The sequence below is a fragment of the Thermobia domestica genome, chromosome 3, assembly GCF_964235325.1.
Source record: "Thermobia domestica chromosome 3, izTheDome1.hap1.1, whole genome shotgun sequence".
Lineage (NCBI taxonomy): Eukaryota > Metazoa > Arthropoda > Insecta > Zygentoma > Lepismatidae > Thermobia > Thermobia domestica.
Genome location: NC_137456.1, coordinates 740156 through 757122, shown reverse-complemented (window position 1 = coordinate 757122; position 16967 = coordinate 740156). Strand labels below are relative to the sequence as shown.

Genomic DNA, 16967 nt, shown 5'->3' with positions numbered 1-16967 from the left:
CCAGCCCCCGCCAAGTGGACTTTGTGGTGGACAAACACCGTGTGCGTGGGTTTCCTCGGGGTCCTCCCGTTTCCTCTCACATTCTTCTTTCCACCATTTCATTCATTTCTCATTATCACCGTCTCCTTTAGCCTAACCGGCATAACCGTGGGGCGTAAAACTCAAAGATTTCATTTCATTTCAAGATAAGTAGTGGTAGATTAATATAGGACAATATAACGTGCGACAAATGTAACGAGCAAATGACTTTAACAAAAAATATCTTTGTACCGTAAAAGCAGAGGTTTTCCATAATCCTTGTTTACGAGTATTCCCATCATCGCTGATGAGCCTACCACCTACAGACTCACCTCCACGCTGCACCATGCTGCGCACATGCCCTGACTCGGTTACATAGCATTCGTACTTTAGTGGCCATCTAGCACAGGTTGGTTGGTGTTGTTGAACAAGACCTCTTAAAGTGTCTCTGCACCTGAATGCAAGTGCACACCTGGTAAATGATTGCTGAAGGTACAGAAAGTGAATTTAGAAAGAAGTATATATTTCATGAATTGCCGTATGGATTCGTATAATCAATCTGAACGGAATATTCAATTCGCAAAGTGACTATATCATGCCACAAATAACCTGCAAACGTATGTCATTAGAAAGATTACTGGTGAGAAAAGAGGGAGGTGCGAATCTATGCTAGATGATCGGTACAAATTACCTTTGCATTACAATTCCATAATAACAAATCACGCTTTTTTCATCGCTGTTCCTAATTACACAGATGACTTATGTGTTCTTTGTTTCCATACATAAGCTATTTTGCGCTTATAACGAATCGGAAAGGGTGTAAAACATAGGCATGCCTCCCAATTATGTTGATTACTACATAAGGGAAAGAACATTTACAGTAATATAATCAATTTATTTTTTACCTGTACTCTTACTGTAAGGTTCAATTACTATAATAGTGTTCCACCAATAAACTACATGAACTTACATTACAATAGTAATTTTAATACTCGTAAAACACAGATAATAACTTCCATGAAGCTTGTCTAATCAAATCTATGTTTATTTTCACATGTTGTTTACTTCCTCGACTCTCGTTATAGTATGGTGTATTCATACGCACCTCAGCCGCATCACCGTACTGCGTACTCATATCCATTCGCACTCTACTACAACTGAAATCTTTTATCTCGTTTCCTGTATACTAATTAAACCCTAGCAATATTACACAATAGGAAAACGGTAATATTATTTCGGTAAGATTGTTACCGTTATTTTTCAGTCGTCTATTATATTACAAATCACGCACCATTTCATTCTCATTTTTAAGAAACGAGAAAATCTCATAATTGGGAACCTGAAAATTTGCCTTGACCTCACAAATGAAAACACGTTTGGAAATAATGAGACATTTTGTCTCAAATATGAGCAAAAATTACTTATTTTGTTTTGAACGTGCATTTTTCTCATTTCTGAGCAAGGAAATTTTTAAGAGTGTACGGAGCCAAAGAACGATGTTTATGGACTTTGTTCTCTTTTCTGGATCCAGATGCTGTTGATTGGTATGAGGAAGTGTTCCGCCAAGCCCAAACCGTAAACGAAGAACCAAACAGCGGGGTGTAGATGATGAGTTTGTTTAGCCATACATAATGCACAAACTGTTTCTACTGTCCAGGACTGTTACATGTCCAGTTTCTACATAATACGTGGACTACTTTAATGTATTATTGCTACACATCTATTGTTCTGTTTACTTTATACTGTGTTCTTTACTTTACAATTATGTTTCTTAATTCATTTTCACAAAGTGAATCATACGACTGCTGCGATACATATACGAAAGAATGCTGCAAAGTCGTTCTCTCTAAAAAGGGAATATGAAGCTTTTTAAAAACGTTCACATTTATGTTATAGTGAAATAAACTGTTAGTTTCTTTGTAGTTTGTAGAAGAAAAAGAATATCTATGTCTCTCTTGTTGGGTATACATGTACAAACTTTAAATAAAAAATATATCTATACTTGAAATGTTTACAGGCGATATTCTCAGAACATGGTTTCTCATTAGTGGCCCTTATTACATAGAACTCCTCAATTAAAACTAATTTTCCATCGATTTATCATTATGTATATCCAATATTATGCCCAACCAAGTAACCTACTTCTAGTTGATAACATTATACTTTCGCAACGTGAAGCACAAGGAAGCGATCCTTTAGGTCCCCCCTTTGTTGGCCATAACAATTAAATCCATAGCGTCTACCATTAACCCTTTCGGCCCTAGCGCTAATATATGTCCACATCATATTTTAAGATTAATATAATTACTCTGGAGGATTCAAAATGTCTGTGTTTTTATGTCAGTATTCTTTGAACTTGTCTAAATCACTTTCCGTTATTTCTCTGGTGATTTCATCTGTTGTCAGGAAGCCACTCACATTTCTTGCAGAGTACTTGCAGGGGCTATCACGATGGACGAAGCTCAGCCACGTAGACTGTTTTATTCTTGGCGAAGCAAACTGTTTGCAATAAATCCTCCTTCTGCTTTAGTGATGTGGTTTAAGTTTCTAAACTACATAGATCACAATGATGTTTCAATGCCATTTTTGTATTTTACATACGTATTTCAACCCTAGTGCACGTAGTGAGTTTGTTTGCGTGTCTGTATGTCTGTCTGTCTGTGTGCGGCCTGGGGACTAGACAAGTGGACCTGGAATTACCAAACTTGGGTCACGGGTATCTTGTCAAGGGCCCAGACCAAGACGAAGCGTTTTTGTTTTCAAAATTCAAACCAGGGGGTCTCACGACGGTTTTTTTTTTTTTTTTTGCCAGGACATGTAAAGGTACTAGAAAATGACCAATATTAGAGTCAAATTCATAGTTTTCGTGGTCGCTGAGATCAATGATGAATTTCCGATCGCATTGAACTTAACTTCCACATTCACACCATTCGGCTGCAGGCCGGGGGTCACCAGCGGGGGGGGAGGGGGCGGATACCGAGACATGTAAAAATAATCCAAAATTACCGATATAGTGTCAAATCCATTACCAAAATGAGAGTTTTTAATTTCATTGTTCAGTTTGTTTACATAGATATTTTATCTGATGCGTGCGAAGTGTGGGCATTTCAACTAGCGTCTTATAAATCAATGGTTAATATGTCATGTATCTGTAGATTTTAGTGTTTTGTTTTAAGTAAGTTTAAAGAAGTTTTCATGGCAATTAGGTATTCGATTATTAGAAATATGCATAAAATATTTGAGTATACAATATTCCAACCAGCAAACGACCGATTTAGTAACTAAACAATAAATATATGTGTTACCAACCAGTTAACTTATGATTAATCTATCACAGTCCATATTGTCCAGTTGAATTACTTTACGTATATGTTCACGTTAAGACAAATACAGTTCAAGTAGTCTCAAAAGTTAATTGTTTAAGTAATCCGAAAACATATACATATCTTCGATAATTGTTTGGCAACAATTTGTGAATAAATTGAATTGTTTTCAAATAATCGGAATCTATTTATGGCAAAAACAAACAATTAAAATGTGTCAATTCCACTTGTTTCGAAGTTATTCGCGAGAGGTGTGTCATGTCAATGTATGAAGAGAGCAGTGATAAAACAACTGGTCGGAATTCTCGCGGTCCTTCTTATACCAATTCATGAGGAAAATGGGTTCTAATGTTAAGAACGTAAGTCAAGCATTTTCAAATAAATAATTATTATATTTCTAAAATACTCATCCATTTTTGAATTGTAGGTATGTAGCTTATTTTAATACTTGACTTGAAATAAATGTCACAGCTGGTTGAAGACAATTTGTCCTCAATTGAATTCTATCTGTGGATACCAATACAAGATTTTTCAAACAGGCAAGTTTTGTTAAACAGGACCATATATCTGATACATTTAAACTAATAGCACCTTGGGCTTCGAGGATAAACTCAATTCTTTCAAGTTAATCGACAATTACTATTAAGAAGATGTTCAGAAGAAAATCGGGGTAATAGCTGTCCGAGTGGGACGCATTGTTATCTCTGTAATTTTCAAATATACTCTGAATAATTAGTCAGGTTTCTCGTTCAAAAAGTCATTTCCCTTCAACACAGCCAACCATCTCATCATCACCATCTCCCTCTGCCAGAAGAATAAACATGGGGATTTAAACTTAAAAGACCGTTTCAGAATAAAATAGAAAAGTATTATTATTAACAATATTACTAGTAGAAAAATAATAATAGTAAGTAGTGGTACGAAAACTACTTCTACCATCTACCACATTAATATTCGTATATAATTTAAAATTTGAAAATATAAACACTTGATATTTTTATTTCGTCTTTTCGGGTGTGGACATCTTATGCATAGAATATTCTTCCGGGGTCATTCAGCATGTTTTCACACTTAAGGCAAAATATTCTTAATAACAATGTATGCCACAATAATGATATATATATATATAAATAAAATGTTCCGAAATAATAGATGCTGCAGAGACCTACTTAATACAAACTTAGACCACAAAATATAGAAAGTGGGAGGGAACAGGATAATTGCCAAAGAATACCCACAAAGTGTTTTTCAACCGCAGAGCATTAGAAAAGGGGCTCCACTCACCAGGGACCGGAATCTCACCCTTCATTGCATTAAATATCCTCTTTTCTTGACGGATTTTAATTGCAGACAGAAAACTCTAAAAAGAATATATAATTTATTGCCTAAAGGTAAATAATTTTCACAAACGTAATCACAGATTTAATTTTTAGAATATCGGCACATTGTGAGTGAGCCAACCTCTCGCTCTTGAATTTCACTCCATATAGTGGGAATGTTACTGAAGTCTAATTAACCACCAAATATATCGGTTGAGAGTTACTCGATAACTTATTTATGATCTGGTGAGAGTTGTAAAATACCTGTATATTGAAGAGTTTTCATGGATAGCATGTGGAAACAGATGAAATTATAGCAAATATCGTATTCGGTGAACAAACAGTTTTCAGTGTTCGGGAAGATTGCTGATAAAATTTCATTTCTTCATATACGGCATGCATGCATATCAATGTGTGCACCCTTAGTGGCACGGACAACATTTAGTCGATATTCGATTTATATCCAGGAACTTCATGGAGACATGTTCAAATGCATTGCGAATGCATATATTTATGTTCTGTAGGTCTGTAACCTTGGTTGGGTACACCTGTTTCTTTACAAAACCCCACAAGAAGAGGTCTAGTGGTGTGATGTCAGGTGATCGTGGGGACTACCGAATCGGACCATCTCATTCAACCCAGCTATCCACATAATTTGCATTCAGAAACTGAAAAACCTTTGAGAAAACTGAGGTGGTACCCCCTCTTGCTGGAATATGTAATCAGGTCATTTGTGTTGCAATTGCTACACAGGAAGCAGTTGTTCTACTTAAAATCAAACACTGTTGAAGATAGACTCGCTGAAAAAGAATGGACCAATGATGCAATTGTGCATAAGTTTCCACTACACATTGAATATCGTACTGTCTCTTTTCATTTCACGGGGTACGCAGTTGCTCAGTCGTAGGGCGCGGTTCAACAGCTCGCACCGTCTGGACTTTGTGGTGGATAAACACGTGCTAGTGGGTTTTCTCGGGGTTCTCCCGTTTACTCCCACTTTCTTCATTCCACCATGTCACTCATTTCTCATTATCAGCGTCTCTTTTAGCCTAACCGGCATACACGTGGGACGTTAAACTTAAAGATTTCATTTCATTTTTTTTTATTTCACTTGTAACATGAGGGCAATTCGATCCTCATATAGATCGTTATGTCGACTAAGTTCGCCGGATAGAAAAATTGGCTCATCGGAGAAACACACCTTTTCCAAAGAATCCTTATTTGGCTAACACATCCATTTCAAACTGTTCGCGCGGAGTTTTGTACGTACACTTTATTGCCTGAAGAAGCTGTACTTTGTAGGCATAAAGACGTAACCTCTTATGCAATACTTTGTGCACTGTTTGTAGTGTGATTTCCAATTCCCTGGCAGCTGTTTTTGTCTGTCTCCTTGCAAGCACCTGCCGTACCTTGTCAACGTTGGCGTCTGAAACAGACGAGCGACCTGTCCCCTGTTCATGGACGAACTGCCTGTTGCCATATATGAAGTATACCAAACCTAAATAGTTCGTCGGAACAGTGGTTCCCTTCCTTGCTTTGTCCGAAAGTTTCGTTGCACTTGAACGTCAGTCTTTGACTCTATGAACCGGCCTACACACTGAACTTTCTGGTATTTCGTTCACACTTTTCACCAAAATTGCGCCAGAAGAAAATATTAAAAAAAAAAGAAAAGTTATGTTGAAAAACGTTAATATATAGTATAGTTTTAAAGCTATTAATGTTGTGATGATAATTTATGAATAAATAATAGTATACATGTCGGTGTGTATAATGTTTTTACACGTTCAACCAACTGTGATACAAATATGACTTACAATATCATTAAAAAAAAGAAAAGAAAAGAAAAGAAAAACAATAGGAGATAAGACATCACTAGCTTAGTGTGATCATACCTGAATGCTTATGCAACCAACACCGCTGTATCGTAGTGTGGGTGGCATACTATAATCGAAAACAACCCAATTCTAGATACTGTTGATAACTGTTGAAGTTACTTGAAAATTCTCTGTATGAATTGCAAGTAACGTTTCCAGGTCCACAATACATCTTTGGCATGAGTTGGAACCCAATGCCCACAGTGGCCTAAATGAATTTCCGGTTCGCATTTCGAATTGTGCGTTGTTCTGGAAATCTTCACACAGAAAGAATGAAATAAAATTCCCAAAACATAAGTTCATTTACAGTTATTGCTATATGACGCGTTGGATGAGAAAGTGGTGTAAGTCATTTTTGAGACATTTTCACATATTAAGACTTTTATTAGAATCGATACAGAAAAATTGAACAAAAGTGCCAAGAACTATTGTCAGTCCTTTATGTTGTTAGATACGTTGTCAACTCTGAAGGTTCAGTGTCAGAATATATTCAAAACACAGATATGCGTTTATATTCAAAAGTATTTAGTGTTTGAAATTAAAATTGTTATACAAAATATTAATCATTGTGTGGATTTCTCGACAGTGAGCGCGAATCGGTACTGCAAATACGAGTATGCCTAACATTAGTTTATATTTACTTTGGTTTCATTATTGTATTATCTGGAAATACTCCTTGCTACGTCTCATAATAGCTCATAGATTAGTAGTTTTAGTGTAGGTATCACAGACACTTTCACTAAAATCGGGCGAAGTAACATTTAGTGATAATAAAGTATAATTTTGGTCGAAAGGAATATTTTATGTTTCATGACAGTTTCAAATTAAAATGAAAGAAACAATAATAACATAACCTTAAAATAATTTTGAAGAAGAAGCGTCAACGCAACGGATGAATTTCTTTTAGTTTCATATTTTATATAGCTTATAGTTAATAGTTGAGAATTATATTTTAGCATGATTTATGTATCATACACCGAGCAATATGACTTAGACTGCTTAAGAAAGGAAACATATTTTACAAATGACGGATTTTTAAAAGTTCGCCTCATTAATATTTTTGTAATTTCAATAAAAAGGAGCAACACGTGTAATGAATTCGAAGCTGCAACTCTTAAGCTTTCTCACTTTCGAGACTCTTGTACCAATGTATATTGTGGGAGCAAAGTGGTTTTCAATATTATTTTGATAATATTCTAAAATATTTGGTCGCAAAATGGTTACATGTTGAGTTGTTTGTTTGTGTTCTGTTTTAGCAATCATATGTTTGTATTAAAAGCAAAAATAATCCTTTTTGTGTTGTTTTAGTTTGACTATTGAGAAGACTACTTCCATTGTAGAAGATCAAGAGTTTGGTAGTATTTTGGATGCAAAAATATACTCAGAGTCTCCAGAAAATCAGTCGTAAGTGATGGGGATAGTGATGATGATTATCATACTTGATGTTGTTTGAACACATTATCAGGGAATGAGCTTGAAACAAGAGCAGAAGTTATGTTGTCCAAAGTAAGTGATAATGATAATCAACAGACAAGATATTGTAAGATTTGAGGTTCCTTGTTAGAGGAACATACGACGCCGTACAAGGTCAAAGCACTAAAGCATCAAGACTTCCTCCCACAAGCGCAACTCAAATAATGTTTATATCCCGGAGAGTCTGTAAATAGAATTCCAACGCGCTGATTTTCTTCAAAGTCATTTCATACCTGTAGAGTTGTTTCAGATGAAGTTATTTAATTTGTTTTGCATTGTTCTGTGTTATATATATAGTTTTCAATTTGTCTATGGCGTATTCAGTGCATAACGGAATGAAGTCCACTTTGGATCATTTTGGGCATGAAGCTGTTTTCAAAGCTTAAAAGGTCCAGGTCCATATATTGTAAATGACTTTTATAATGTAAGAAAAACAGGGATACATTTTCCATATTGTTACGTGTGCCCTACACCCTTTCTTCTTTTCTCAGAGCTTTGGGAATTGGATTTAATTCTAATGTACACTGAACGCCCCAATTTATTATTCTCAACACATCGTTTATTCTTCTCTTGAAAGCATTGAAATCCTCAAAGAACGACTTTTTGAACAACCTTACGTCTTCCTTATCATTCTTACTTCGATAAAACCATTAAAGCAATAGATCAAATGTGTGTACTCAGCGCCTAATGAATGTTCTATATTCTCCTATTCACCCTCTGAACATTTGATAAATACCTTTAAACGAAATGTCATCAAGGACATAAGTTCCTTTCTTAATATCAACAATTGGCAATTATCTCTTGCGGCGCTCCTTTGTTGTAGAAAAGAATAGAACATCATTGAGAATGTGATCTATTTCCGCAAGTTGTAAGTACTTTCCTTCTTCTCAAGCAATTTATCATATTTCATACCAAAATTCGATTTATCACAAGTTCAATAAAATGAAATATTGGCAACAGCGTCTGTCAAACATCTCTACAAGTGGAATGTTCATCAGAATTTGGAACTTCAATATATGTAATATTATGCGTATGCAGATTATTATCAAAACAAAGGAAATGTAAGACAAATCTAACTTCTAGCGCATTAATATGGCATTGTACCAATGTTAGCACCAGAACAGCTCTTATTCACCGTAAAAGGGAGACAAAAATGTTACGAATGGTTACCGAAGGAAAATTGTACCATTTCGGATGGAGTACAATATTCAGTTCGCCAGAAAGAATGGACGAGGATATCTGCTCCGGAATAATGCTGTACTCTACAAATTGGTGGAGCAGCTGAGATATGTGATTCACTCAGATGTTCACAAAAGACGCCTCAGCGCGATTAAGTGCATTCCTCATGCCATACGCGTCGATGGACCACGATGGGCAACTAGTGACATCTTACCATAAATTGGCGCCCCGCAGCAACAATTTGCGCTGGCCCCACTTCCGTTTTGAAAATCATACCACTAGCGATAGAGACGCGATGAAACGCCAATTACTCCCCCAAAATATGTTAAATCGCCTATATACGTGATTTATTTAAATTAGAGTGACTCTAAAAACACTTTAAATATCCCGGGGTGGACGCGAACTACCAACTTTATCATTACTAGGCGCGTATTCTTCACACTTCACCACGGAGGCGATGAACGAAACCACACCTGTATAGGGATAAATTGTTGAGGTGTTTTTCATTTCGTCAATCAAAGTGCTTCTTTAACCATGCATATTCGACGATAACCGTTTCTGATCAGATTAAATGCGCCCATTTAATTTTATAAGAAAACGATGCGCATCCACTTACCTTATTTCATACTTCTCCCATATTCACTTTCTAATGATCGGCGACAGTTGCCATCTAAATTCATACAATTATACGCACTCATCTCAAGATTTTTCACTTCATGGTGTAGAGACAGGGTTTACTCTTGAGCCCCGGAGCTCACTTTATGAACAATTCCTAAGGAAACAATAATAAATAATAATAACCTCATGCACATGACTGGTGATAATTTGTGTTGGTCTCTTCACGATTCTCCGCGACGAATCGAAGGATTACGGACCAAATTGAAGTCCTCGTTGATACGCGGTGGTAACTGCAACACCCAAACTCTAGATATCTCTTTGGATTCGACAAAACTCTGCCGTCAGTGGCATACTAGCGGCAATCCTTCGAAGAGTCGCTATATCGACGATCGACAATTACCGGCAAGTGGGCCACTAGATGCTGGCGACGTTTACGAGATGGGGTTTTTACGTATGAAGACTAAACTTTACTGGAAGCAACATCTGAATCATATGTTTCATGTGAGCACTTAATATGTCTACATAATCAGTAGCAGTATCGTGATCATGAGCGGCACAAAATAGCACACAATTGCAGTTGACAGCATCATCGAGTTGGCACCATGTTTCAGTAAATAGAGGAAATAGCTCGAAGTACATTCTTCTATGAGCGTCAATTATATACAAATATGGCCTATTGTTGTATATAGGATAAAACAAAGCTAATTGATTATAATATGCTTTTACACATGTCAACTGCTTATTTTGTGTTTTCAGCACCATAACATCGCAAAATTGTTGTTGAGGGGCATGAAGGATTTAGAAATTACAATCTGGCCGTCAATATTCAGACTAAACAGCTCGTGTCGGAATGGGATTGTAGCATGATTCTTTGCCGGGTATTAATTAAGTTCCACAGTCAATAGCTGTACTGTCACTGATCCCCGTTCCAGACTATTCTCTTTCGACAGCAACGATTCGCTACTGTTATTTTGCTATGGCTTGTCCATGACGTCATCACCTTGACACTGTTTCTCGAAACACAGCAAAGACAACCGAACAACCAACAATATAGCCCTTCCATACTCACAGTCCTATTCTGAATCATCACCATCTGCCCTACTCTAACCCTTCCTAAACCACTACAAATAACCACCACTAACAGCGAACAGAATATGCATTCTCAATGTTTCCAGTTCACTTATTAAGTCTTATCTACTCCAGATGTGCTACTATTTTGGTAACCATCTATATTTTGGTGAATAATCGAAAAAAGTGAAATGAAATCTTCAAGTTTTATGTAAAATGGTTATACCGTGTAGTCTGAAGGAGACAGTGATAATGAGAAATGAATGAAATGGTGGAATGAATTGAGTGGGAGGTAGCTGAAGAACATTGAAAACACACACACGGTGTTTGTCCACCATAAAGCTTACTTGGACCGAGCTGAGATCAAACCAGGGCCCTGATACACAATAGGTAAACACTCTACCAGTGAGCCATTACCCTCCTCATGCCAGCATGTAGAACGTAATCCGATTTGATGTTTAAGATAACTGCAAAAGGGTCAAGTGAAATCATGAACCAAATATTATTTTCTTTGTATTGTGGATAAAAAAGTATAATGTCCAAATGGTGCTGGGTCAAAGGTTTTTCATTTTCGATGCTGGGAATCATTGAATACGTTCTGTATGATTGATGCGGTTTGTACCTTTCCTTCTCACTGAATATTAATTCTGCAGTGGACCGAGGTGGCTCAGTGGTAGAGCGTTCACCTCTGGTGCGTGGGGTCCCTAGTTCGATCCCAGCTCGCGTCAAGTGAACTTTGTGGTGGACAAACATCGTGTGTGTGGGTTTTCTCGGGGTTGTACCGTTTTCTTCTACTTTATTCATTCCAAAATTGCATTCATTTCTCATCATCAGCGTCTCTTTGGCCTAGTCGGCATAATCGTGGGACGAAATATTTAAAGATTTCGTTTTAATTCTGCACTTGAGGATGTCAATCATCTTCGTTAGCCTAAGATTGCATTCCATGGAAGGATTATTCTTGATCTTAGTGAGATAAAGAAAAATAGTTTACTTTCACGAAAGTAACACTGACCCTATCCATTAAGATTACTGAAGATTCAATAATTCAGAAAGAAATGAGCAATTTCCAAGAAGAAAAATCTTACCATAATAACTGAAAACCAATTCGTGAAGTTTTTTCGATGACTTCAAAATGCACTGCCGACTAGCGGGAACTTCGTCTTCATCAATTTGTTCTGTCGATAATCGCCACTTCAAATTTTCCTTCTTCAGTCTGCAACAAACGAAGAACAAACGTACTTAACACATAGTATCAGTTAAGCCAAATTGAACAAATAAGGTATAAATAGGTTTACAGCAAATAAACAATACAACTTGTTCAATAGTAAACGAACTTACTAATTCTGCATTTCTAGTTCTCGACTCTTCTGAGTAGATATCATATTTTATCCACTAAAGATAAAGGAGAAAACAAGGATATTACACATGTTTTCGTTTCTCAGCACCAAGGCCATATGAATATCATGTGTTGCCATTGACGTTGGCGTGATGGGGACAAATAGCCTGCTGTCGTTCTCATTAAGCAGTCAATAATAAGTTTCGTTATTGTGTTATAGATATTGTTTTTATTTTATTGTTAACTTAATCTAATCATTACATGTCAATACTTATAGATTGAATTGATTAATTAACACATTAATACCACAAATTAACACATTAATACCACTGTTGCTTACTAAAGTATAGTATAAAATTCTAGAACAGGTTTCAAATCGTTGTGTTTAACGTTTGTAGAAGTTACATTTTAGCCTAAAATCAAGTTAAAAACTCAAAATGACTGAAAATATACCCATGTTTAATGAGCTTTAGAAGGCAATATAAGTCTTGCTTAAATTAATTCACTTCCGTTTCATGTTTGCTACGAAATAAGAATCTCCTGTGTCTCAGCTTGGAACTTTTCCAAATTCTTAGTTAAGGGTGTGTAGGATGTACGGTGTAGGCGAAAGTGCTTTGTAAATGCTAAACTGTAGAAACCAAGGACGTTATAAATAGAGGATCTGTCCATATGTATCGTCAACCTATTAAATCCATGAAGCTAAGAAACAACACAGCATCGGCACGTCTGATTGGCTAATAGCCTAACCTAACCTAATCTAACATTGCGATCCTATTGGGCGGAGTGGGCAGAGTAGGGGTGGCGAATCTTGACGTATGGCTTCAAGATTTTGTTGTAAGAGCAGATCCTCTATTTTATAAGATCCTTGGTACAAACAGTGTACAATCTGTTTGAATTTCGAAGTTCCAGTATTGTTTAAATAAACAAATAATGTTATCTAACATCAATTAACGATTATAATTAGACTTTAAATTTTATTGAGTAATTGTTTAAAGCCATTGAAGTATTGTGTTCTAATACATATGTAACACATACAGATGTTTAGTGTATTATCATTTAAGCTTCCATCAAAGAGAGGTGATGATCTTAATTACAACAGTGTTTTTCGGTAGTCCCTGTATGCATCATTAAGTATAAAAAGACAGTAGACCGTAATAAGTTAATCCAGGATTTCCAATTAACAAAACGACTACAAGGTGTTTGATAGCATTTCCATCTTCGATTTATAACCAAAAGTATTCTTCTTAAAGTAAAAAACCACAAATATTATTCAACATTGGAAATTACTAATGCTACATTAGCACAAACATCTAAATTTTGTAGGTCATTTTAACAGTAGTGGAATATATGATACGGCTGGGGCAGTGCATACGCAAAGTATCTTGACTAGTACTATGTTCATGTTATCGTGTTTCGAGAAAATAGAAACGAAGTTACAGCACATTGAAATTTTTACTTTTCTCAACATTTATATTCAAACTTCCTTAGGTGAGTATCAAATTCAATCGCATACATGATTTTCAATAAATATCAATATCATAATATCCTTTACAACAATTTAAACCGTGGAGAGTTAAAAATTAAATGAAATAAAAAGCACCAAATGTATCAAACTATTATGGAGATGGCAAAGCTTGCAACACTGCTTAAAATCACCTATGTTAGATTGCTGTATTAACGACACCTATTCCAAACTATTCTTCTGATGTTATGGAAGCAATGAAAATCAACAATTGTTTTAAAAGTTTTCACAAATACGTTATTTTGACCAGAATAACATTATTTACCAATGTTTCGCATATCTTCACAACTGTTTGAGATTTTAAATTACAGGAAACTATATTACGATCTTCATGTCTACTGAAATCCATTAATGTAATTGGATTACGATGATCAGATGGCCAATATGAAAAAGAGGACGCCTTGGAGAATACAAAGTAGACATATCGTGTTGTTGTTAGTCATTCTTCACCATACAATCACGTAATTAAACTAACAGAATAATATAATTCAAGCATAGTAACGTTTGAAATATATATTTTGTATCACGTATGTATACATTAGAACTTTACGCAGCTTTAAAGGCGAATACTTTTCTTTCTCAAATGATGAAATCATCTGAAACTAAAACTCAAAATAAAAAGTGGAAATATACGTGGCTTATTAATTCATGAAAAAACGATAGTACAATTCTTCACTACATAAACACGTTAGCTGCTTTCACAATTGCTTTCGGTATTTTATAATATTTCCTAGATGCTAGAATCTTCCTTCAACATTATCTTGTCTCTCAAAAGAAAATCATAAAAGTGAGAGCACGAATATTTTTCAAAACTGTACTCCACTCACGCAATATTTTCGACTGATTTTACACATACTTTGTTTCTCTACTTCGACCACTAAGTATTAATAAGGAAAAGTAGTTTTCTGTGCTTGCATTGAGACTTATCAAAAAGAGAAAAATAATTTGTCATTTTCAACAATTCTGAAAAACATTCTCACTTGTTTGATTCACAAAAATGCTTATCTCAAATATTATTACATAGCAATTGTTCATCATCTCTTAAATTGTCTGCAATTAAAAATACCTTAAAATTACAAAATGGATAAAATGTTTTAACGTCGTTGACTTTTTGTCCCTCTAACTTATTATTTGGTCATCATTAATACAATCATTTGTTCAACATTTTCCTAAGGAGGAACGGTTTTCAACCTCAACCACTTGAAAACACAAAATTTATTTATACTAAATTATCTACTTCGTAAGGTAGGAAATAAATGACATGGACATGTGTGATATTTCAGTCTCTAGTTTCCTACATTCTGAATCGTCCTTCATATATCTTTTGCTGTGTTCTTTTCTTTTAATTTCAGAGATATTTTCCCTCAATACCTTTCAAAGTTTTGGAAGATAGACAGAAATTCTAAAACTGAACTGTGTTTTCTTTCAAGAGCTACAGTATTATTTTGGAAAACACACACAAGAGAATGTACAAACCACAACCTTGCTTTACTTAGTTCATTCTCAAAAAAGCTTTAATTAGAACTGGAATACCATATTAAGATATAAAAATGATTTCAAAGCTGGGATTAAATCAAATAATCAAGTAACACATAAAATAATCAAGTGTTAATAAGTTACATATGTTAAAAAAGACAGCCGTCTTTATTTTTAATGGTTTAATAACTGTATGTACTCAATCCGAACAAATTCACAAAAAAAAAATAAGTTTTTTGTGCGAGCAGTGTATATAGAGAAATCATTAAACATTTTTACACATGTGGTTTCCACACGAATACCAAAACCAGTACCAATACCGTCTTGGACACAATTATGCAATACATGAGCAGGACACCCCACTCCCAACACTTTTTCCATTCAAATTAATTTTCAAGAAGTAGAACATTATTACTCCCTCCATTGTATTAGTATTATCACCAGAAAATGAAGTGTATTTATAAGTAATATCATTCGTTACTAGGCTTTCCATTAACTAGGAAGCAATAGTTTAAGGTATTCTATTAGGATCAGCTTTGAGTTCGATTAGTGTTGTTTCATTGAATCAAAACAGGAAGTAGTTTCATTGGTCCATAATCCATCAGTTGCAACGCGAAAACATGATATTGCTTCTGATATTTCAATTGTCAATTGTATGGAAAACAGCGTAAGAACAGAGCTAAATATAGACTCTATCTTCGTTCACACACAGCTTATTTGTTCAACTACACTAGAAATTTTAAATATTGTTTTCTGCAATTTTCTTGTACGATACATGGAAGTAAATGTCTGATATTTTACAATTGTATGAAATACCATAGTTCTTAGAGGTGCATGGGCAAGATCGTCAGCTGTGGGGTTGACTTTGTCAACTACGGACAAATTATACACTCTCCCACCCAATAATTTATTTGTGGTTTAAAATCACGAAATTTTGTTGATCATAGCGTTATTGAAAGTACATTTTGTTTCCGGCGTTTTAATGTCCCTCACTAAGAAAGTAACTTTACGAAATCTGTTTTGAATTCATAATTTCGTTAAGAGAAACACAACAAACACACAATGCCTGAGAGTCATTGTAACAAAAACGAGGCCAAAGGATAGCTAAACACAAATAGATACTCTAAGATTTAAAACAATATACCAGGCTTTTCTTTTTCTTCTTTACTTTTCGTTTTAGAAATACAAATTTGAAAATGAAAAATGAAATGAAATCTTTAATTTTAACGTCCAACTCTTATGCCGGTTAGGATAAAGGAGACGGTGATAATGAGAAATGAGTGAAATAGTGGAATGAAGAAAGTGGGAAAACCCCGAGAAAACCCACGAGCACGGTGTATGTCCACCACAAAGCCTACACGGCGAGAGCTGGGATCGAATAATCAGCACCATAAGCAAAAAGTAAGTTTTCTGGAAAAATTCGCCAGGTCGCTCTCAAAAAAGGACATGTGCAGACAAAAGAGGACGTCTGATCACCGTAAATTGGATGTGATATTGAGTTGATTTGATTTTAGTTTAGCGTCCCGTTCAGCAGCGAGGCTATGTGAGACGTGGACCTACTGATTAACGTGGAATCCGAACCACATGAACAGGATGTGATATTTGTGTAGGCATATTTGTCCTGAATAAAGTAATTTATTTTATTACTTGTAACTTTGATTCTAATTGTTTTAAATATGTCATGTGCAGTGGTGGATGTAGTTCGGGGCCAGAGAAGCCTAGCTCCCCCCCCCCATTTTTTGAGTGACAAAAATAATTTAA

General features: G+C 35.4%; 1 protein-coding gene across 7 annotated transcripts in view; it reads right to left on the bottom strand.

Annotated features, from left to right (window-relative positions):
- Positions 1-16967, bottom strand: part of LOC145682372 (guanylate cyclase soluble subunit beta-2-like) — a 188592-nt gene that overhangs the window by 63166 nt on the left and 108459 nt on the right. For all 7 annotated transcript variants that reach the window (XM_081753955.1, XM_081753957.1, XM_081753951.1 and 4 more), the window contains one exon: positions 11958-12085. In XM_081753955.1, the coding sequence (XP_081610081.1) occupies positions 11958-11960 (3 nt within the window). In that variant the 5' untranslated portion in view covers positions 11961-12085. The remainder of the gene's footprint in view (positions 1-11957; positions 12086-16967) is intronic.